The following is a 24,004-nucleotide window of genomic DNA, read 5'->3' as shown; positions in this document are numbered from 1 at the left end:
GCAAGTAATATCGTTCATACAAAAAGGATTTAGTCTGCAGTTCAGATGGTATCTGGCAGATATTCTTGCTCTTTATTGAGGAAAGAATTTATGTCCCATACAACAGAACTATACAAACTGCACAATGTTTTGTAAGAGACCAAGGCCACAGTTTTAATATCTTTACCTTTTCATGCAGGTCATGGAAATCGCTGTAACGATGTTTGACTGTCCACTGATGACTGCCAACACTGACCTGAATAATGTATACCTGAAAAGAAGAAATTAAAGTAAGCGCACTGCAAAGCATTTGTCTTAGAGAAGCTGACTGTGAGACGTGCTGTTAATGTAGCACTATAAGGTGATTCTACATGCTTAAAGTATCATAGTTAACTGAAAGCTAACCCAAACTCTAAGATGAGTTTGCTGATATAGGATGCCTAATGTCATTTGCAAGGCTGCTCCACACACAAAAACATGCAGATGCTTCTTAATGTAAAGAAATGGCTTTTATTTTCGCAGCCCAAAGTTTAATAACCAAGATCTCTAAGCTACTACTTTTTCTGAAGATTTCTGCTAGCTATGTTGGTATTCATAGCTATCCACAACCCTGAGACAGCAGCATCCCTTCTTCAATCTACCAAGTTCCACAACAGGCAGAGGAACTTGGCAACCATCCTGCTGTCGCTTCACAGTTAAGCAGAAATCTGGAGGCTTAACCCTTCAGAAATCTAGACAAATCCTTTGGTTGGCTGGATGTTAACTCTTTTATTCCTTTTAGGGTAAAGCACACAAGACAGCTTCCCCAGAGTTACAATCATGGCCAAATAATCACGACGATTATCTAAAGCAACCCAACTTTTCTTTACACAAAGCTAAGTGTTTTTAACCATGCATGTACCAAACAATTCAAAATTTTCATTGCAGGTGACTTTGCAGATTGAACAGTACTGGTTCTGCAGGAAACTCACAATCTACCTTTGGATATGCCAGAAGCAAGCCATCCCAAAGAAACTTTAAAGGTACAAAATAAAACAAAGCGGAAAACAAACAAGGCTTGGTAAAACCAGTTCTACAGCTACTTGAAAATAACAAATTAAATAACTTGTGTTATCCAATGCAACTATACTCCTTGGGGAAAAAAAAAAACCAACAATTTGCAATCAAACCTTGAAAGCGTTTAATACAGTTGCGAACTTCCTTACTACCACAGATCGCACAGACCTGACTCATAGCTGCTATGAGAATGATGCACATCTAGTTGCTAAACCCACATGAGGAAACAAAAAGCATCAACAGTTTCAATTTGTTATGTAAAAGGCCAGTTTTCACTTATTGTTAGTACAGACCAGCACAATACCAAACATTAAATAGAATACCACTCGCATTTTAAAAGACAAACTATATCTCATACCAATTATATTTTTGTAAGCATCTGACACTGGCTTGCTGAACAAAAACCAAGTCCTACAGAGAACTGAATCAAGATGTCTGACTAGTGCATACAGCAAGTGACACGTCAGTGTTCGGATGAGTACTGAAAACACAGATGAATGCATCCACAGAATTACAGTCTCAATTAAGGCCTGCATCTGCTTTCCCATCATGTTGTATTGGGAAACAGCAGATCATGATTATTCACTGTGCCAGTGACAAATTAGAACAGGAATAACCTGAGCATTCAAGTGTTCCTCATAACCCTGAGGAAAGCAAGGAGATACTCAAAGAAACCAGAAGATTAAAGTTAGAACTAAAGTAGTACTACATTTATAAGCCACAGTAAGACCACCATTTCTTTTTAAAAGCTGACTGCGCTAAATTATAGCGGATCAAGCATTACAGCTAAATGCAATGCAGACTGAGTATACATGCATAAAACCTCAGATTAGATGTTGAAAACACAGTAAACTTCACAGCTCCCAGCTTATGAGACAAGGAAGGAATGCCCCTTCTCTCTGTATACAATACAGTCAGAGTAAATATGTAATAAAGGTTTCGTATCCTTTTGCTGAAACAGCAAGCACTGACCAATTCTAGAAACATAGCACCGAGCCAAATGGATAGTCTGGTCAGGAAAACACCTGTTAAAATGAGTGTTTACATGCACTGATACAATTCATCAAATTAAGTCTTTAAAAAGCCATAGCATTCCCCATGTAGAATGCAGCCAGAGCCAACAGTACATATTCACCCCTCAAACAGCATCAGTACACAGAATTACAGCAACTGATTTCATATCAATCCACAAGCTGCCATTATCTCAAAGAATAAATACAAATGCAATATGCTTATATGCTCCGAAGACCTGCTTCAATAAGCAAAAACACCTAAGTTTCTAAAAAAGTCAGGTATCCAAGTTCAATTAATTTTGAGTGCACTAATATGACAAGGCTGACAGTTTAAGATTCTTCAATAACTGCCTACCTGTCAAACCAAACGCTAGAAGGCATACATGGAGAGATGAAATTCTCACACACTGCACTGTCTCCCAGACAAATACACCATGTGAAATCTCCACCCTTATTTATGCCATAAACTGCATCTCTATTGAGCTAAAATGCAAAAGTGTTTACATTCACAGGTTTTCCTCCTCCCTGTGTCTCTGCCAAACTCTGCTGTGTAATAAATTTTGTACATCTTTCTATAAATCAGTCATTTTGGCTACTCTTACTTTGTAAAAGTGTTTTGCATATCTGCAGTGCTGTATATTTTCAGGATTTTCTAACCAGTCACTTACCCACCCATCGGAGTTTACATGGAAAACTTGCATTTCTACAGTATCCCTCATCTAACTTCATACTTCAGTACTGTCAAGACAACAAGCACCTCACTTTACAGATGACAGGCAGAGCTGACCACAGGAAGCCTGGGACACAGGTGTGACTGCAGCCAGTAGGTCCCAAATTCCAGAGCAGTGATGCAACTGCATCTCCTCCTCTCCACCCTGTCAAGTAGTCAGTTTACACCCATTCAAGGAAGCCACAGTATTTTCCTTAAATATCAAGGCTAGTATTTATATTCAAAACAGCTGCAAAAGACAAGAAAAGCAGGAAGGCAATTTTAGGCCAAACAAATGCATAGCAGGAAACAAACAAAGCACTGGCAGCCTTAAGGCCCTCCAGCAATCAGCCAGTCTTCAGTCAGCATCTAGCTGGACCAGCACATGCAGGAGAAATACCTAGTAAAAGTGCTCATACATTTCTAACCCAACAGAAGAAACATCAACAAGTGCAGTATTTTTTCCTGCTGGACTTACCCATACCTTGCCTTCCACCCTAAACAACTCCAACAAGAATCACATTTTCAAAAGTGCCTTCAAAATTACACAGAACCGTGGACCTCCCTGATATATTTTAGAGGATTTAATCTCACAACTGTCAAACGGATGTCATTGAAATAAGTCTCCTCCTATTGAGATTATGAGCTCTGAAATACAGAGTACAACGGGAAGCACACACACAAAAAGAAAAACAACTCTTTCAAAAAACAAAGATGTAAATAAGACCACTGCCATCTTGACTACTACATGTTAATGGATAAAGATGCAGCTTGGTACTGCTGTATTTCCCTTCTCGCCTTTACCAGATTTGACTGAATTTTACACTATCCAATTTCTTCATTTCTGTGCTGGTACAGGTCTTTATCACGTCCTTAGGTGCTGCTAATCTAATTTTGAACACTAAACATAAATGCTAATTTTTGTAAAACATTCACCTTGTGAATAATTTTGTAAAATTTCTGTTTTCGTTTAAAGATTTATTCCTACATTTCTAATGGCTTGGGTCTATCTCATACAAACTGGCTGCAGGCTTAGAGTCCTGCTAAAAGTTTTAGGAGGTTTACATACAGGTAAGCTTAATGCAATGACTCCTTCAAAAATGCAGCAAGAGAATCAAAGTAGGACCAAATACTGGTAAATCTTGCCTTTCAAACACGCTACTTTTAAAGCTCCCAAGAAAAATGGCATTAAAATACCATGGCATTTCCAGAACCATAATCATTAAAAAAGAAAGCTGGCCTTGAAAAAATAAGCTTCCTTGGGATTAGCTGCAGCAGCTTAAAATGTTATCCCCAACTATCAGCTGAACACTACCTGCAGCAAAGTTATACACCTGAACTACAGCTCGATCTAGCAAATTAATGAATGGTACTACCAAAGGCTGGCTGTACCACAATACTAGCTTGCAGGCCAAAGCCCCAAAGTAGCTAACATTTCACCTCCTGTGTCCATAACCACCAGTGGAATAAGGGAGCAGATAACATTTTGACATTTTCTCAAGTAAATTCACTTGAAATTCTCATTCACTGGTATTGCAAAATACAAATGAGAATTCTCAACACCAACATTAACACTGCTGAGTCTTGGTTCACACCTGAAATCGAAGTTTCCAGTCACCATGACGCATGTCTCACTATGCCTCTTGGCTGATCAGGAACTGCGAAAACAAACTTACTTGGGGGATGAACCACATCCTAACACACACAGTGGTAACATCTCAACAGCAGCAGCAGTATCATTTCTGTGAACACACATCATGTAACTAACATAAAGAGCTGAAGCAATTTTCAAGAATTTATTTTAAGCTTCTAACAAACTCCTTCACTGAACACTCATTACATTTTTGTCTGTAATTATGGCTACTCACCACCTGACAGTCATTCCTACACAATGATGTTTCAAGGGTTGTCAACTGGAAAGGAGTTAGGCCCTTCATGTACTACAGCTGTGTAAATGCTCTGTCCTATCAAAAACTCTGAAATCACTCTCCTGTTGCTCTGTTTTCTCAGAGGCAGTAACCTGAAATATTACTTGTAACTATTACACAACTTTACAAATGCTACCTTTCTAGACCATTGCTCCCCCTTCCCTTTTCTCTTTTAGGTTCCTACCTCAGGAAGAAACCTGAATGACATTATGTGCATTCCACAAAAAAACCCCCATTCAAATCATACTAAAATAAGGTAGGAGCAGAAAACATTTTTAGTTATATAACTAAAGGGTGGTGTGGGTGAGATGTTTTCTGTCTGCAATTATGCTGAGGTTTGTTTTATGATGAGCTTCTTCCTGAAAAACAGACCAATTAACTCAGTAGAATGCAGCCAGTTAAAAAACAAGTTATACTTAATTCCTTCCCCAAACAAAAATGCTACTGACAATCTTTTCTCTTTTTTTTTTGTAGGGTAAGAGAAAAACTGTCTACCCCAAATTATCTGATTTCCTTTGAAAATAAGGTTGGCTTTTCAAAGGGGTCTTTTTACAGTATTTTCACCTGAAGGAAACGTTTCCTACAATATTTAGCCCAGCTTTAAAAGCTATGTTTACTCAGTAACAATTTTTCATAATCATATGCACATATACATGCATGTATCTGTATAAATAGACACGGGCAAGAAGAACACGACATTTGCAAACAGCCTCCACAAAAACACCGGCTCTCCCAAAGGGCCAGAGCTGCGAGGACCTCGGGGGTGGTGGTGGGGGCGGATTTTCACCAGCCGAGACCCGCAGCCCGGCTCCTGCCCGCCTTCGGGGCAGATTTCCCAGAACACGCGTCCCTCCGCGGAGGCAGAAACCGCTCGGAAACTTCTGCCAAATTATTCTCGCTCTGGCTTTAGCGTGGGTACCAAAGCGGGCCGAGAACTGTTGCTTGGCTTCCTCAGAGCCGGCAGGGAGACGGCGGCACTAAGCAGGAGGCAGCGCAGCACCAAGCCCGCCCTCAGCCCGCTCCCCCCGGCACCCCGCAGGCTGCCTGAGGCGGCGGCGAGGCGGGCCCGCTCCCCCACGCCTCCCCCCCATCACCCGCCGCCCGGCACGTCCCTCACGGCCTCCCCCCCCATCCCCGGCTCGCCTCCGCGGGAGCCCCGGCCCCGGGCCGCAGCCTCCCTCCGGCCCCGCACCGTGTAGGTCTCCACCAGCTCGGAACCCAGGACTCGGGCCTCCCGCGGGGGCTCCTCGCCGTCCTCGCCCCCCGCCGCCGCTTCCATGACGCCGCAGAGAAGCGCGGGGGACCGGCCGCCGCTGCGCTCACGCCGTCACCGCTCCTCTCCGGCTGCTGCTGCCGCCACCGCCGCCCGCACCGGCCCCCAGCCCAGCCCTCGCTCCCGCCGCCGCCATCTTGGCTTTGCGCCCCCCTCAGGGTGCGGTTCGTCCCGCCCGCCGCCTCTTCACTGGGCAGCCGCCGCCGGCGGAGGAGGCGGGGCCTGCCGCTGGGGGCGGGGCTTGCCGCTGGGAGAGGCGGGTCTACGGCCCATCGAGGCGGGGCTTAGGGGGTGGGGGGCGCGCATGCGTGCTGCCTCGCCCAGCGGCAGCCTCGGGCAGCGTACCGCGCTGCACGGCTGCGGGGTGCAGCGCAGGCACCGCAGCCTTGTGCAATGCAGCGGAGGGCTGTGCAATGTAGTGCAGTGCTCTTCAGGGCTGTCTGCCGCTGCGCTGGGCAGCGCAGCCTTGTGCAATGCAGCGCAGGGCTGTGCAGCGTAGTGCCATGCTCTTCAGGGCTGTCTGCTGCTGCGCTGGGCAGCGCAGCCTTCTGTAATGCACCGCAGGGCTGTGCAGCGTAGTGCCATGCTCTTCAGGGCTGTCTGCTGCTGCGCTGGGCAGCGCAGCCTTCTGCAATGCACCGCAGGGCTGTGCAATGTAGTGCCACGCTCAGCAGGGCTGTGCGCTGCCGCGCTGGGCAACGCAGCCTTGTGCAACGCAACGCAGGGCTGTGCAGCGTAGCGCAACGCTCTTCAGGGCTGTGCGGTGCAACACAGCGCTTTGCCCTGCGGTGCTGTGCGATGCAGTGCAGTGCCTGTGCCGTGCTGTGCTGTACAGCGTAGTGCTGGGAAATACCATGCTGCACAGTACTAGGCTGTGCGGCGCACTGCAATGCAGGCAGCTCAGGGAGGTTCAGGCCTGCCCAAGCTGGCTGAAGGCAGCTACAGACTGGGGTGCGCAACGCGCACGGTGCAGATCTGGCAACGAAGGAAGGTGCAACGCAGGTGCATACTAGCACGGGGCATTGAGATTGAACTGCAGAGGGCAAAGCCAGGCCCTGCCTGCAGAGGGCTGATCTTCCTCACAGTGGCGTGGCCGCGTTCGTGAGCATCTGCATCTGGAAGCAGTGCTGGCAGCAGGCCGAAGCCTCTCCCTGCTGCAAACAGCCCTTGGTGGAGATCCGTGGCCACCATGTGCTGCTGAAGGCTTGAACACTGTCACCCTGGGCCAAGGCACCGCTGCAGTGGTTCTGTGACCAACGTGCCTGTTGCCACCACCAATACAGAGCTGAGGAGCTGGGCGGATGGGCCAGACCTGCATGGACTCGGCCCAGGGCTTCAGGGATGAGCCCAGAGTGAACTCGGGGTGTTGTTTGGGGTGACTTCACTGACGTTACGAACTTTGCTTCCCTCAGCGCACTGTCCCACTGAGCACGGGGAGGTGTTTCAAATCTGCGCACACTAAAGGGATCTTGCCAGGAATTTGTAACATAAGCGGAGAATCTTAAAGGATGGTGAGCAAATCCTCATTGGCCTTTTCCCTGTAAACCTGAGTTGCCCCGGGGGGGAGTCACAGGAGGTTTGGGTAAAAAAGCACCTTCCAGCAAAATGAAGGTCACCTCTGTCCTACCTTGTGCTACCTAAGGGAGAACGCAATTAGCTCCGGCATAGCGTCATTAATAATAGCAGAAGTGCGAAATGACCTGGGTGCAGCTGTGGCTTTTAAATTTGTCTGGACAGAAAGTATTTCCTCGGCAGAAGGGAGCTGCGGTGCAGAGGGAGCAATGCTACAGGGGGCAATGCTGGCATCTGGCAGATGCAACCAGGACCAGGGCAGCAGATAAGTGAACACAACTCTGCAAATGGAGCTGGATAAACCCATTTTGATTTTATTTTCACTGCAAAATGCTTTTCCTTGGTCAGGACTTAGCCAAAGGATGATGTGTGTAAGGAGAAAACACGTATAGTAAAGGCAGCCCTAGAGGGATTTTCAGCAGGAGCTGGTGCTGAGCTCAGTGTCTTGATGAGCTAATAAGTGGTTTTGGAGAGCAACTTTAATTAAGCTTCCTCTGAATGTCCCGTCTCCTTAATTAAATAACAATTTGCAGCACTCGCACATCTGTCAGTTCTGATAGGTACCCTCCTCTTCTTAAAGCAGTTTCTGCCTGTGGGCGCTGAGTTGGCTCGTGGTGTGACAGCGTGTCCTGGCTCTCGGAGAAGATGCTTCGACAGGAGCAATGCAGCTGGGGAAGCGGGCAACCAGGGGCTCGTTCAGCTAAAACGCTCTGAGGAGGATTTAGGTAGCAGTAAATTAAAGAGCTTCGATGTTGGTGGGTCTGGCCCTGTTCAGGGCCAGATGCCCTGCGCAGGGAAGGGGGACACTGGAGAGTTTTACTGTGGTTTGGAGCCATAACAGACTGCCCAAGGAGCCTTGCAAACAGCCCTGACCTCAAATGAAGTTGCAACTTAATTGGGCTTCTGCTTTTTGTTTTCTCATATTTGACCTGAAGGATGCCTCTGCTTGTTTTGCAGTGGGTTGCAGCTGCCTGGAAAGGAAAACCCGAAACGAGATTTTGGACAAAAAAGTGCAAGAAACCCTTCTGCCTGTCTTGGTACCTTGGATCGACTGACAAGTGCAACGGCATGCCAGGATGCTGCTGAAGCCCGAGCTAACGCACCGTACCTAAGTGCAGTGGCAGCTGGTGTGCCACGGAGCCAGCCATGCTCTGGGATTAAGGGCAGTTGTGTTGGCAGCCCGCCTCAGGCTATAGATAGCTGCACTCCGTCTCTGCTGTGAGTCTTGTGCAGGGAGGCAAGAGAAGCAGCAGGAGCGGATGGTTTTCCCCGGGACACCCCCATACCTGCCGCAGCATCCTGCCCCTGCACTTTGCATGGCAGAGGCTCTGGGTTTCTCTACAAAACCCCAATTCCCGATACTTTTATAAGCAAACGGCTCCAGCGAGCCAGGGGATGCTGGAAGCTTTGGCTCCAAGCAGCAAGCGGGGAGGCAGGAGTTGGCAAGATGCCCCTCGCCTGCGCCTCCCTCCCTGGGAGGAATATCACCTCTTGCTGCCAGACGGATTTCATCCTTCCCCTTTAGGCACACCTGTGTTTTTTAAGTCCCTGTTCGCATCAGGCATTTGCAGAAGCGCAGCTTTCCCATGTCAGCATGCATGGTGGCAGCAGCCCAGATTTCCCCTCTCTAAGCAGACAGAGACCCTTCTTCCACATCCCCACCTGGATTTCATCCCAGCTGCTCCAGGAGCATGGCCGTGACCCTTTGAAGGCAATGTTAGAGCTCCCGCTCCCGCTGTGCGTTGGCCCTTGATATATTCTGACGCATCCCAGGGGCTGTTTTCAGGGGAATGACTCAGAGCCGTCGCCTCCCGGGATGGAGGGCCAGGGCCAGGCGCGATTCCTTGCCCTCTGCCGCGGTGCCTGGCAGTGGCTGCGGCCACCTGCCACCTGCCAGCTCCGCAGGGAATCCCGAGGGGGGGGAAAGCAGCCCGGGGCTGGGGTTTGCCTCAGGGCAACACTTCATTGGGGACATCTCCATGGGGGTGCCCAGGAGGGTTTGGGTGATGGTTCAGTGGTGGGGGACAGCAGGTCCCCCGTTCCAACCTGGGCCCTCACCTAAGGACAGGCTCCGATGTCCTTTAGCAAAATAACTACTTCCCTTTGCAGCTTTTTCTGCCTTTTCTATGTTTAAGGCAACCAAAATATCAATATGTTCCAATTCTGAACACTAACATCCTTCAAAAATTAATTCCTTAAATGCAACTATTTTCCTTTTTATTACATCTGCCATCCCCATGCTGAGAAGAGGCAGAGCCCAGCTGAAGCCTGGGTAAATGAAGGCCAGCGGGAGCCCGCAGGACCTCAGTTCCTGACAGGCTCTGCAGCAAGTAAATCTTTCGGGACTGCAAAACCTGGGAGGACGTGGTGTGGGGACATGGCTCTGCGCTTACCTGCACCCTCGCTTTGTGCTGACACCACCCCGGGTCTCTGGCTAATGCCACTTTGGCTAGGTGTTACATAGGGGTGGCAGTTTTTTCATGCAACTTGCTTTCTATTGAAGGGATAAAGGATTTTTAGAAGAGATGAAACCTAACAGCTGTATTCATCATATTTTCAGTTTTGCTAACTCACACCAATATATGAGCTAGCTGGAGGCGAGACTTCATCACCCTGGGATGCCAGAGCCACCCGTAGCTCCTTTGGACACAAGAGGGAGTCCTGAATCACCAAAAAGAGAGGTTTTGCTTTGGTTGCTGTGGATTAAAATGCTTTTCCCTGCACTGAGAAAACGCTGGTCATCACTTGGAGGCCTTTGGTGTGTTTTGCTCTCCACCATGGTGGGGTAAATCCACAGCGAATCCAGAAGCGTGGATTTTGCCTGTTTGCAGTGGGGACAGGTCAGCTTGCTGGTTGGGTGAAGAAGTGAGTCCTGGTTTCCTAAAGGACTGGGAATTTCCCTGAAATCAAGCACAGCTGATAGCCAACCCCCAGCCCCCCCCTATTTTGTAGCCCCAGCTAAATTTAGAAAATGGAGGCAAAGCTCCATCTGCCTCCACACTTCTTGCTGCAGCATTGGGACTGCACATTCCCGTCCTTGGTGCCTGCACACACATGGCATCGGCTCCTCCGAGGGCACTGGCCCCGGCCGCATGTCCCCCCTGGGTTTGGGGACAGCCGGCAGAGGGGACAGGGAGGCCCCAACACCCCCTATTCCCACTGCCCCCAGGGGACACTGGCTACTGGAAAGGGATATTTTGGGAGGCATGCCTTTCCCGTATTACCCAATTTAATTAGGTACAGTATAATCTTTCTAACGCAGCTTCCGGGGGGGGGGGACGACACACAGGAGAGGTGGAGGTGACATGGTGGCACATGTCCAGTCAGGACAGCCAAATACCATGACATATCAGCAGAGATCCTGCTGAAACCCAGCTGAGAGGGCTCGCTCGTTCCCACATCAAAGTCACAAGGAAACCTCCGGCTGCCCCGACGCGGGACTGGGGCTGGCCCTGGACGTGGCAGCCTCGGGCTCGGCAGTGTCCCCATCCCAAGGCACGCAGGCGAGGCATTCCTGTGGGGATGGGGATGGGATGGGGATGGGCGTGTGGGGCTGCCAGTGGGCTGGTCACATCCCCCGGGGGGGGCAGCCCCCTATATGAGCCGGGCTCGCTGGGGCAGTGCTGGCAGAGTGTGACCGTGACGTCCCCCGGCCCCTCGTCCACCCTCTCCAGCGATGGATGACATTTATAAGGCAGCGGTAAGTGCCTCCCTTTGGGGCTCCTGTTTTGGGGTGTTAAAGGGTTTGGGGGGATTTTATAGTAGCTTCCTCAAAGCTGTGACGGAGTTAATTCAGTGGAGAAGTGCAAATAAGAAATAATTATAGGGTGGCAACTTTTAGTCAACACCATCATCCAGGACACAGACCTTGTGCACTGATGGCTCTGAAGGTTTCACACTCCTCTTGTAAGCGTGAAACGCTCAACTGTGCTGCTAAATTGTTTACAATTACTCCCCTGGTTCCCTGCTGTAAGGCAGGGAGATGGCCCATAGGTGAACTTATAAATCTCAACAAAATCTTGAAAGTATAAGAGGTGTCTGCTGGTTTTAGCCCAGAGAAAGCAGAGCAGCGTTTCCCATGAAACGAGCATTATTTGTAAGGGTTAAACCTCACTCTTCTTTCTGGTGCTTTATAATTCTGCTGTTGCTACATTTCCCCTTCCTCAGCTGAATATTTTTCTGGGAGATTTAAAAAAACCCTTGGCTTTTGTAAGTTATTGCCGAACATCCCCCTCTGCTTTGCCACTCCTGGTATCTGCTCTGCAGAAATCCAGAATGTGAGCTATGCTCTCGGGGAACGCAGAGCATCCTAACGGCTATTTTAACTTACACAGCTGCACGCTGCGCTCACTGTGTAAACCCAAACTATTTGGTGTGTAATAAGAACACTGCAGTATTTTGTAACATAGACAGACAGTGATACATGAGTGAAATAAGGATGAAAATAGATTTTGGATTGTGTGGATTGCTACTGTGTCCCTTCTGTAACTGGAGTTAAAATAAGAGCTTTTTGGTGATTTTTTTTTTAAAATATATAGTTGATCAGGTTTGATTTTAACCAAGGGCACAGAAAAATATATCATACAAGTCCTATTTTAATTCCAAGGTTTTTAGAGGGAAGAAAGATAGTGCTTGATACATAATTGAAGAAAAAACCAAAATGCTCGCACCTCTCCTGTCCTTTGGTCAGCCCTGAACCTCATGAAACGGAATCCCCATAGCGATCCAGATAGTGTGAAAAGGCTCAGGAAAGGCTGTAAAATAAAACACTGAGTCCCTCAACCAACACCTCCAAAAGGGAGAAAAATGTGACCTGTAAGATCAAATGAAATCCAGGCCTCTCTAATTAAGCTTTTTAATTAAACATGTTCTCTGCCACTCCAGGGACAGGTCCTCTCCTTATTGTTTAGGGACATCATGCCCATAATTAGGGAGAAAGGCTGAAGTGCTTTGCAAGCTGGTGATGCCTGTGGCCAAAAGGGTCCATCCATCAGCTGGGGCAGCATGCTTGCAGCACAGGCAGAGCGCCCCAAAAAGAAAGGGTTCCCCACCCACAAGCTCCAGCCTCTCTCCAAATCTCTGCCCCAGGAATGGGGAAAAATCCACAGGTGAAGGTAATCCCTAGCCAAAGCCTGTGGGCTTTAGCAGAATTGGATCACAGAGGAGTTAATTTGAGAAAAAGTAACTGCAGCAATAGAAAACAACCCAAAATTTCCTACCTCAGATACCAAAAACTTACCCCAAACATAGAGCCCTTGACCAGGGTAATGGGCTATGCAAAAGACTCGATGGACTCCTATAAGGATTTTGCTGCTAGTTTGAAGGTGGGGACATGCTGGTAAATGTGGGTCTCCCGTCCTAGACATTAACTGCCAGCACCTTTACAGAGGCAAAAGAAGTCCAAGCCAGGCACAGCTGAGACAGCTTTTTTGTGGATCTATTCCCCAAGATTTTTGACTGTAAGAAAACATTCACCTGGAAAAAAATTCAAGACCTTCAACTTTCCCTGTCTGACTTCAAATGGAAACATGGGATGAAGAGGAGAGCTGATAAAAGCAAAATACAGCAGATTTGGTGTTACCACGGCTGCCACAGTGCTGTGAGCGTAGTGCTTGTGTTCCCACATCGCAGCCAGAGAAACCTGTCCCTGCAATGATGTGGAGGGAAAAGAGGAATAAAGCTGCAAACAGCACCCGTGCCCAGAGGGCACTGTAAACAGCTCAAGAGACATCTCTGTAATAAGTGTCACTCTATAGTTACAAGGCATTTAATTTACATACATCATAGCTCCACATCTATCACTTCAGTAGTCATGGAAGCTTCAAAAGTGAGTATTTTTTTATTTGCTGCATGCTGATGGCATGTATTAATATTATATTTGTGCCAAATTCCCTACGTGCAGCCAGAGAACCCAATGGATTTTCATCTTGCCCACTCATGCCTAGATAAGGCTGTGCAAACACAAAGCTATTTTGGGAACATTTTTAGGCTCTGTTAAGCAGTGCTAAGAACAGTGCCAGGGACAAGTGTCCAGATAAAGGGCTGCAAGGGTAAATGACAAAGCCTGGGAACAATTGGGGAGCTCATCTTTATCTCCAGCACCTCTCACCCAGGCTTATAAATAGCGAATGAACCAAGAGGGTCATGTTACCCGAGCAGCAGGATGGTGGCTGTGGACATGGGCTGAGGGAGCGTTGCGGCTGCCATCGCTCTGCCCAAAAAATAGCCATGAAGAGCCGGCAGCTGCCTGCCTGCCTGCCTTCAGCAGCGCTGGGGCCACAGTGGGCTTGGGTTTCCCCTTGCAATGGCAATCCTGCTGCTGTCCTTAGCACTTTCTGACTTGAAAGTCTTCACCTCCTGGTGCGTGGGGAGTGGGAAAAGGCTCTGTCCCACTGAGGAAAAGCACTTTCCCTGCCTCTCGCTGCAAGTGGGAAGAATTTCCAGCTGGCTTTTGCAAAATTGTTGCTCTTTGGGGCAAAAGCATCAACCTTCCTCAAAGTCAGGGTGCCACAACCCTGGGTTGTGGGGTTCTGGACCAACTGAAACGTGGCAGGGATGGGTGTTGGGGACTGCTCACACAGGGCTAGTAGTAAGGAGACGTTAGTGGCGTCAGGCACCCTCTGCACCCCTGGCAGGGGTTCATATCTGGCTGACTCCAGAGAGGCTGTTGACCAGCATGGGAAGGAAAAGTCCATGTTTTCATGGATGCTACCAAAGGGGCATGTGAACACGGTGGTGGAGTCAGCAATTTTAGATAAGCCGTACCCACAGGCAGGAATGAAGCCAAAGAGAGAAAAGCACTTAAAGAGGTACGACACTGAGCTGATGGATTCCTCTTTGCTCTCCTCATTGATTATTTTCATTGATTCATGCTAACTAATAAGCTCCTGCTGATTGTCCGTGGGGAATTAATATTAATTAGGGTAAGGGTTGGCAACAATCTGCCAGCCTGTTTTGGCTAACACCTAATGGCTCCATGGGCTGTTTCTTCGGGGAGCTACCCAAAAGAGGCTAAAGGGAATAGCAGCTCCCTTCAGAGGCAGAAACCTTTGTAATAAACACTGACTCAGATGGAAGTAGACCAGCTCTTAATGCTCTGGATAGTGCAGGAAGTTTCCTGAATCTAGGGCTGAAAAACAACTACCAGGAATGGTCTTGTCTACCTCTTCCTCCCCAAGGACCTCTCCAGCATGTCCCACCTCTGACTGGCCTCAGCCCACATATGAGCAGCCCTCCGTGGCACAGCCATCCCGCTGTGAAGCCTGCCAGCAACAAGAAATTATCCCCAAATGGTTGACAGAGACAAATGCTTTTCCCAGTGGGTCTCCCCTGCTTGTGCCAAGGCTACTTCTGCCACGTATCAGATGCTGATGCTCTAGAGAAATGATGCTCACTTCAAAGGACTTGGGAATAATTTTTTTAAGGGGAAGAATCTCTTAGACTACAAAAAGTTGTGGTGTCAAAACCCCACTGGTTGTACATCCTGTGGTCCCTGAAGGTGACTGTTGTGAGGCTTGGCTGAACTTTGCAAAGGCTTTTGAACAAATGACACATCCTTTTAACAATTAGCGATGCTGACAAAGAAAAATGACTTGAGGTCTCTGTTTTCCTTATAGGTTGAGCAGCTGACAGAAGAGCAAAAAAATGGTAGGTGCATCTTTAACCCAATACTGCAGCTTAAAGACGAGCTCCCCAGCCAGCAGCTCAGCCTGCCTCAGCAATTACGCCCCAGAAAATGCTTTGGCCAGACTGGCCAAAGCAGGGCATGACCCAGGGATTTTGATCCACCAGCATTTCAAGCGAGGCAGTTTCTGTGCGTGTGCCCAAGTGTCCCCACCATGCCGTGCCTGGGCAGTGCTGGGGTGCATGGGCAGGAGAGGCTGTGCCTGGGGCGAGGTGCGGGGCAAGACCCCCCCCACATCTCCTCTCCCTTCTCTCCCCAGAGTTCAAGGCTGCCTTTGACATCTTCGTGCTGGGAGCAGAGGACGGTTGCATCAGCACCAAGGAGCTGGGGAAGGTGATGCGGATGCTGGGGCAGAACCCCACCCCTGAGGAGCTGCAAGAGATGATAGACGAGGTGGATGAGGACGGTGAGAGATTTGGGTTTCTTCCACTCTCCCAAGCACCATCCCCACATCCACAGACATGGGGGGCATGCTACAGGTTGGGAGCACTCAGCACCTGTGCAGCGCTGGCAGGATCCACGCTGGGGACAGTCGCAGCCTGTGGGGAGCAACCTGCAGTGCTGTGATTTTGAAGGACATTAAACACTCACCAAACTTCAGCGTGGTTCCTTCCGGCAAAGAGAAACTATAAAAATTAGTATTCCTATAATGATCAGACTGCTTGAACTGATTCTGGGGGGATACTCTGAAATTGCACAGATCCATTTAGAAAACAAAATATAGGCTGAATGTAGCAACTGCCATTTCAGAAATGCCACAATTACAGGATTCTATCATCAGGAAAGTCTTTCACTGCTCAGGTGTGTACACACACACATAAATAACTGTCAATATTGATTAAATCAGTGCACTGGTAATCACACATAACAAAATTTACTGTGTGCAAGTTGGGCAGAAATATCATACTAAATAACTGGAAAAGGAAAAAGCAGTTAAAAATCAGGCAAAAAAGGAACACAGCTGTGTCACTGAAAACAACAGTACTGTACTGCTGGTGCAAAACCACACTGCATGAACCCCTGCCTTCTGGAGCTTCTATTATTAATACCTAGATGAGATGGACAGGTATCTGCATAGCAGGAATTTCCATTCATTGGTGCTTCCAGTAGGACTTCTGGTTCATGTTGCTTCGGCAAAATGACTGCAAAAGGCAAAAATTCAGTGAAGTGGTCAGTGCAGGGCCTCAGTCACTTACTCCAGCATCCTGAAAGCTGCCTCTTGCTGCAGGGCAGCTCTCCCAAGTTTTGGTCCTTGGTTACTAAAGGGAAGCGTGATCTCTCGCTTGGCATTGCCCATCCACCCACCGTAGCACCAAGTGGTGGTGTTTATTCTGCCTGCAGGCAGCGGCACTGTAGACTTTGATGAGTTCCTTGTTATGATGGTCCGGTGTATGAAAGATGACAGCAAAGGAAAAACCGAAGAGGAACTCTCAGATCTCTTCAGGATGTTTGATAAGTAAGAGCTGCGACTGCAGCGTGGCAGGGTGGTGGGAGTGATGCAACTGCCCCGGCTCCCCCTCCCAGCGTGTCGTTCTGCTCCTGAGCTCTTCCATCCTCGTACAGAAACGCCGACGGCTACATTGACCTTGAGGAGCTGAAGATCATGCTGCAGGCGACGGGAGAGACCATCACCGAAGATGACATAGAAGAACTGATGAGAGATGGGGATAAAAACAATGATGGCAGGATTGACTATGACGGTAGGACTCTTTATTGTGTGCAGTTCGGTCGCGAGCCTTTGAGTGTCCCCCGGGCAGTTCCCATGGTCTTGGTTGCCTTCCTGGACAGGCATGAGCTCATGCAGGCAGTGCTGGGCAACACGCCTGACCGCAGCCAGTGTTTGCACGGGGATGGGGGGGGTTCATACGTTTGTGAAACGGTAGCAAGGGCCTGGGGCTGCCTTAACTGCCCCCATGCTGCAAAAGCCAGCCTGCACTGAAGCAATGCTGCTTTTCACCAGAGACCTGCGCGTCCCCTCCTGCCCCCTAAACACAAGCTCTGTCTCTGAAGGGCCGTATCTTTGAATGCAATGCTGCTGAAATGATCCCCAGACCACGTTCAGAGGAGCAGTAGCCATCCCCCCTCAGCCTCTTGCGGATTGGGGGGGTGGAAAAGGGGACAGGGCTGGGGAAAGCTGCCAAAAGCGCACTTGGCAGCTGCAAGGGCACTTCACCTCCCACCTCACACCCCTTATCTCCAATGCCTTCCCCTTGGCAGAGTTCCTGGAGTTTATGAAGGGAGTTGAATAAATCCAAGGCCAGACCGACAGCCCGAATCCCCTAAACCCCTCCAGCTCTGCATCTCATCTCCTTGGCTAAGACCCCTGGCTACCGGCATGAAGACTGAGCGCTGAGAAGGGTGGCCGCTGGGAAAATAAAATGTGTTAATACCGAGTGCCTCAGATGGTCATTCCTTGGAAGTTTAGTGAGAGCTTCACCCTGGTCGCATACTCACGACTAACGGGGCTGCTCTCGGGGCAGCGCCGAGTGCCTGTGAGCCATGTCTGGCAAGGCGACATCACAGCTGGAGCTTTAAGCCTCCAAGGAGGTATTTTGTTGCCAGCCCAGCGGCAAAGCCCAGCCAATGCGGCCAGGGGTGCTCGGTGGGGAGCTGCCATCTTGCGTCTCTTCATCTGTGCCATGGTCAGTGGGCTCAGGAGCAGGCACTGGTGCCTGCTCGTTTAACTGGAGCATTGGCAGCATTTGAGTGATGAAATGTGAATTAACAACCACTTACACCGTCGCTGAAATCTACGGGTGAGGGACAGTCCCTCTCCTCCCCACTCTCACCCCAGCTCTCCCGAAGGGATGCCCCTTCCTCCACCCTGCCATCCTGATGGCCACCCTGTGGCACATGCAGAAAGAAGACCTCACTTTTCTCTGGAAACATGAATAAAAGCCATTCCTAAGCTGGACTGAGTGCCTCCTTCCCATCTCACCCAGGCTGGCAGGAGGCAGGTGGTGGCAGCCCCTCAGCACCTCATAGTCCTTCACCAGCCCCGTGTGGGACCCTCACGGCAGTAACTGAAACACCTGATTTTCCCTCAGAAATCAACATCCATTTGGGCCACAGGGGCCATAAGCAAGGCACAACCCTGCTTTGGGTCTCAGCCACCAGGCATGGGGTGACAGCAGGGCTGAGGAGGACAAACCATGCTGTCCCCAGGGGCTCCAGGCACCATCTTTTCTCGTCCCAAGGAAGCGTGGCATTCCTGTGGTATTAGCAGCTCTCCCTGCACATAGCTGCCCCCTTCCATCAAATTACAGCCCCAGCACAGCTCATGCATTGCAGTCATGTTGCTAAAATCAAACGTTTACCCAAGCAAAATAAACACTGGCAGGGCAAGGTGCGAGACTGCACCAGTGCAAGCCCCAGCGATGCTGCCCTCAACCCTGGGTGAGCGTGCTGCCATGCCAGTGTGCTCATGCCTGCTGCACCGTCCTTCTGCCTTTCCTCTCAAAACCAGCTTTTTTTTTTCCCCTCTGTTGAAATAACACCCTGAGCAGCTGTATTTGATGTGACACATGCTCTCATTTGTAGCAATAATGAAATATGGTAATTCAGACCAAACAGGCTTGAGGTGAAAACAGGCATGAGGGGTTGTCACTTGTTTGGAAGGACACGGCACATAGTGTGTGTGAGCACCAAATATTTTGCCCACCAGGGCTTGTAACATCAAGGGAATGAACCCCTGTCAGCTAGAGTACCTGATTTTCCTTAAACCCCAGGGTATTTTGGGAAGACCCCTAATGCAAACATCTGGAAGAACCACTCAGAGGGGTCTCCCTGAGGGTCCCAAGTCCTCGATGCCATAGCTCCTGCTGATTAAGCAGAATTGCAGGTGCACCAGAAGCCAACAGACACAGAAATGTGTTGGGTCAAACAACCCTGTGACAGGAAATGCTCCAGCGTTAGCATCTTCTGTTTCCAATGAATCCGTAGCCTAGAAATCAAAAATAGTGATTTTCCACCTCCCCAGTGTAGCAGCAGAAGTTCCTTCCCACCGAGACCTGCTTCTGAGGACACAGCTGAAATGTTTTACCCTAGCCCAGAAACCTCCACAGATTTGCAAATACCTCAGCTTCAGCCACAAGCCAAGGCCACACCAGCTCTCCCCACAGCCACGGCCATCCAGCCCACAGGCAACCCACACACCCACATCTCAGCAGGCATCACCAACAGCCCGGTTACCTTCCTCTGTCCCGACCAGATCCCAACACCCAACAAGGACATCTCCAAGATATTCTCCGCTGCTTACCAATAGGCTTTGGCTCACTGAAGGGTGAACAAGAGAAGAAGTAAGGTTAACCCCCTCCCTTCAGTCAACTTGGTGGCAGTGTGGACTCTGCTGTGACCCCAGGAAAAAGGATGGCTGCAAAGAGCCACCCGGCCACATGTCTTGCCTCTCACTGCTTGGTTCAATGGCACAGGCAGCAGCGAGCTATGACCTCACTGGCTGCCCACTCTTTTCCAAGGGTAAAACAGGGAAGGTGGTGGCTGGAGAGAGAGGACAAAGGTCTTACAGCAGCTGAAACTCGTCCCTAGAAGAGCAAATACACTGGTACTATTTGGGCTTTTTTAGTCCTTAGACCAGAGGTGCCAGCAGGTCAGCGTGCTCTAAGTAAAGTCAGAAAAACTGCTGCGAGACCAATTTGCCTTAACACTGACTGTCCTCCAAGAGTAAGACAGCAAATGCCGCAGGGTGGGGCGCTGCGGGTGGATTTCACTGTTGGCTACAACATAGGAACAACTGCATTAGGAATGTAACACGACATAACAGGCCAGTGAGTGGGTTAGATGGCTAACCTGTAGAGGATCAGCTCGGGTGAAGCCTCCCCAGAGGGGATGTGCCTGGAGATGTGCTAAAGATGAATGAAAACCTCCCAGAGGAGTCCATGTATCTCCCTGCCTGCGTAATGAACTTCTGGTGCCTGAAGCCTTTAAGGAATGTGACACGTCCACATGCACTGCTTGGGGGAAAAAGAAGGTCATTGAAACAATCATTTTTTTTTTAAATCAGGCAAAAAGCCACTTACGACTCTCTAGAACTACAGTCCCTAGATCTGTATGCTCTTAAGCCCCCAGCTGAGCCAAGAGCTGTGCTGGCAGGTGACAGCTACCAGACACAGCCACAGTTCTCAAGCCATTTGACCTGCTTGCTTTCACTGGCAGCAGATTTAATCCCTGCCCTGGTCTGCAGCTTTTCCAGCATATCTGAGGCCTCTCTTCAGCCCTCAGTAAAACTTTGCTGTGTGAACTGAGTGACTGCAGGAAGATCTGAGGACATTTTTGTGCACATCCCCCTAATAAAACCTCTGCGTCTCGCCTAAAATCATACATCTGCCACCAGGGCAGCAGCAATGTAATGTGAGGTACACCAGATAAAACATTTCACCATGCCAAAGCCCCTGTTGTGTAGAAAGACCTGCAACAGCCTTGAAACTTGGGCAAAGCAGAACTCATGTTCTGTTCACTGCTTTTTGCTTGAACACACTACTGATAGGTGGTAAAGGGGGACAGAGCAACACATATCCAGCCTTACTTTTCATTTTTACTGTGAACATCAACACCCGCAATGAATACTCTGTCCCATCACAGTGTTTCACAGTGCTTTGATTTCTCAGTTCTGTGATTCCTCCCCAGTTCTGTGCTTTCAGTGTGATGGCTCACCTTTGCAAATGATTCAGTATTTGGTTACATGCCCTTTGCTCCCTACTTTTTTTTTTTTTTTAATCAACAGGAAAAAAGGAGCCAAACTGAAACTTGATACTGAGTAATCTTAATTGCAAAGGGGAGAAATCATCTGCAGCAAGTATGACATAGAGCAGCAGCAAGCACAAAACGTATAACCTGATGTACAGCACTAGCTGAGCAGAGAGACGCTCTCAAGCTCATTGGCTTCCTGCAGGATACCAAGGACTTCATTGTAAGAGTTTTGAAGCTTCCACATGTCAAAGATGACAGAGCTCTGCATAACAGGAACAGTTTCAATGGGCCACAGCTGCCAGTTCTGTCTCCTGGGCTTTCTGTATACGTAATCCTTCCAAAAACGATCTTCAGTCTCACTTGACCAACAGAACTTAAAATGATTTCACCAGGCAAGCAAAGAGGATGAAGACCCACCATGAGGCCATGTCAGCACAGACTCCCCTTTGCAGCTTTCCCTTCTGGGCTGGGACAACCTCTGCAACAAGGAGGGAAGTCGTGGACTGAGCTGTCACAGGGTTAGAAAATGCAATAGGTGATCAACTGATGTCCCAGCAGTGTCCTGCGGGACCATCATGTGTGCAGGGAGCAGACAACAACAAACCTGACACCAAGCTGCTGTGGAAGCTCACAAAATTCCTGTCTCTTGCTACACAATGATGCCTGGATTAAGGTTATGTTTCTCTGTGCTGCATTTTGTCACGCAGCCGCTATTTTGGTCAGAAAGTCAGCAAGCCCATATTTGGGAAGCTGTCCCACTGAAGGGCAGCATGAAGGGCAGCGAGATGAAAAGGCTGCTTCTGAAGGCAGGCCTGGGGGAGCTGCCGCGAGCCACAGGAAGCCCAAATCTTCCTCTCTGCTTCTTGTTAACACGCCAACATCCTTTTCTCAGCCCGACCCTTGCCTCTCTCTCTTCCCTCAAACCGCATCCTGTGGGTGAGCTACTCTTACAACACAAGCACTCTGGGGAAGACACCAAGGGGGTTTAGAGATGAAATCTCCCTTCTTAGAAAATTGTTAGTGTTAGAGATTAAAAATGCTTAACTTATAACAGATTGGAGATCTGCAAACAGGTGAAGGCGTAGCCTGACAAACACCAAGTCCTCTGTTCACAAGCTTTTTCTTTCACTCTTCTTGTCAGAACACGTATCTGCACCAGACCAACCTTCACTTACACAGCTGGACCAGCCGTTCTGTCTCCTCCAACACCAGCAGCACCCCAAGGGGACATCTCCCTATGCTAGGTCTCTCTGCCAGCCCTGATAAGGGCTGCTGGGGGCTGCCCGGCAGCTCTGGGCTAGTGGCTGAGGCTGCCAGATGTGCATGCTAACCTGAACCACAGCTATGCAATCTTGCCTTTGTAGACAAACTTGCTCAAGCAGGGCAAGCACCAGCCAGCCTGAGACCTCAGATACCCACAGGCACTCAGGTACCACTGAAGCCAGTGGGATTTAAGTGCTGTGCATCTGTCTCTGGGTGACCTACCACTTGCCAAAAAAACTCCAGGGAGGATTAACACCATGAGGAACCTCTCATCAGCTGACCTTCTGCTGTACCTGAGGGCAGCAGGGACCAGATGACCTTTTTTTCTTGACTATTTAGCAGATTCTACCCGGTGGCATGAACCCTGCGACTGTACACTCTCTCCAGCACAGCACTCCTCCCAACCAGCACACTGCTCTCACACAGCAGGAATGGGACAGCTGAGAGTTGCAGACTTACCTCAGACTTTAAAAGCCCTCGACTCCTGAGTTTTAAGTTAATACATCTCTTTATATTTCTTGGTTTAGGGCTGAGTGGTATTTTTCATCAGTCTAAAACAATTAAAAAGTGGCAACTGGGAAAAGACTTTTGAATTCAAGCCATAAGAATTAAAAATATTTACCTTGTTTCAAAATAACATTGCATTTTGGTAATTGGCTAAACTATTGAAAAAAAAATCAATTACAGTAAGTGGATGTTTCAGTTGAACTTTTTTTTAATCCAGCAGGTGTTTTCCTGCTCTACTGCAGAGTTAGAAGATAGTTTCTAACTTCCAGCTCTTGTGTCAATTCATGGATTTACACCACCACGTGGACAAGTGTTGAAATTGCAGTTTCAGGAACAGTTCATTGCATTTTAACAGGTGGCTCATTTCAGTAATAAAAAAGCACCTCTTGAACCAGCTTTGCTGGCTGGTGGGACCTGGAGAGTGAAGCCCTCTCCTGATCTACAGAAGGACAGCAGTAACAAAACCCTGCCACAGCACCTCTCGGGCTTTTCAATGTTACTCCCCTGACCTCACCAGTCAGCACATTTCATCAGACAGGTACTTTTTTTGTTATTGGAATGAAAGACCTCCACTAAAATACAGTAACTATGAAAAATACAGGTTTTTTTATATCGTTCTAAAACCTCACACATTACCATGGTAGCTTCATCAACGCTTCAATACTTTCAAGTATTTCAGAATACAACACATACCGATTCTAACACTAATCGCTATGATCTCCAACACTATAGCTAGCGCTCAGTACCCTCCCATTTTTCAGGATTTCCATAGCTGTAACGACCCTACTTGCAAAGCAGCAGACACATAACAGCCCTTGGAAATCTCACCTTGCTGTAACAGCACTAGGACTATCACAAAAATTGCGGTATGCGGGAACTCTGAACATATATGGCAATATCAAAAATAATGTTACCTGTATTGAATACTGTCACCTAGGAGTTCAGGCCACACTGGCTTCAATTTGTATGAAAATAAACACATTGTTTCTTGTTCAAATTTTAAAGCTTCACTCAATAACCATTTCACAACTTGAAAACAGACTTTGAACTACTACATGCTCGTGACCTGTACCAATGGTTACAGTAGAAGAGCACTGAGGAGGGAGCAGCTGTTTTACTTTGTGTGTATGGAGGCTGACAGTATTAACATAAAACCTCTCCACAGCTCCGGCTGGCTTGATCTGCCAAGGAACAAAAACAGATGCCGGTCACCACACACAGGCTTGATGCACGACTGGCATCTAAAATACAACTCAAGACTTTTGGGGGGTTCTCAAATTCGGGACGTGAAGACTTTGTTATGTCCAATTTTAT

General features: G+C 48.6%; 2 protein-coding genes across 7 annotated transcripts in view; one reads left to right on the top strand and one right to left on the bottom strand.

The window, feature by feature from the left end:
- Positions 1-6,126, bottom strand: part of NISCH (nischarin) — a 32,191-nt gene extending 26,065 nt beyond the window's left edge. For 2 of the 5 annotated variants that reach the window (XR_011329710.1, XM_069812417.1), the window contains exons 1-2: positions 5,878-6,125; positions 167-250 (exon numbers count right to left, since the gene is read on the bottom strand). Coding sequence is in view for 4 of the 5 variants with exons in the window: in XM_069812417.1 (XP_069668518.1) it covers positions 167-250; positions 5,878-5,964 (171 nt within the window). In the remaining variant the exon portion in view is untranslated. Of the gene's footprint in view, positions 1-166; positions 251-5,877 lie in introns of all 5 variants that reach the window. The other 3 variants (XM_069812414.1, XM_069812415.1, XM_069812416.1) reach the window with 2 other exon arrangements.
- A 4,905-nt stretch (positions 6,127-11,031) lies between these two features.
- Positions 11,032-17,604, top strand: TNNC1 (troponin C1, slow skeletal and cardiac type). 2 transcript variants are annotated; one of them, XM_009917371.2, is made up of 6 exons: positions 11,032-11,230; positions 15,147-15,177; positions 15,474-15,620; positions 16,556-16,670; positions 16,778-16,914; positions 17,432-17,604. In XM_009917371.2, exons 1-6 carry the CDS (start codon positions 11,207-11,209, stop codon positions 17,461-17,463), a joined length of 486 nt encoding a protein of 161 aa, XP_009915673.1. In that variant the 5' UTR covers positions 11,032-11,206; the 3' UTR covers positions 17,464-17,604. The 2 variants fall into 2 exon arrangements, with proteins under 2 accessions (XP_009915673.1, XP_069668514.1); XM_069812413.1 differs by lacking the exon at positions 11,032-11,230 and adding an exon at positions 13,328-13,357.
- The last annotated feature ends 6,400 nt before the right edge of the window (positions 17,605-24,004 follow it).

The sequence above is a fragment of the Haliaeetus albicilla genome, chromosome 24 (genome assembly GCF_947461875.1).
Source record: "Haliaeetus albicilla chromosome 24, bHalAlb1.1, whole genome shotgun sequence".
NCBI lineage: Eukaryota > Metazoa > Chordata > Aves > Accipitriformes > Accipitridae > Haliaeetus > Haliaeetus albicilla.
This window is presented reverse-complemented; position numbering and strand designations above follow the sequence as displayed.

Coding starts and splice junctions, on each gene's coding strand:
- TNNC1 (XM_009917371.2), top strand. CDS start 11,207: ATGGATGACATTTATAAGGCAGCG. Junction 15,621..16,555: donor AGACGAGGTGGATGAGGACG/GTGAGAGATTTG, acceptor TTCTGCCTGCAG/GCAGCGGCACTGTAGACTTT. Junction 16,915..17,431: donor TGGCAGGATTGACTATGACG/GTAGGACTCTTT, acceptor TCCCCTTGGCAG/AGTTCCTGGAGTTTATGAAG.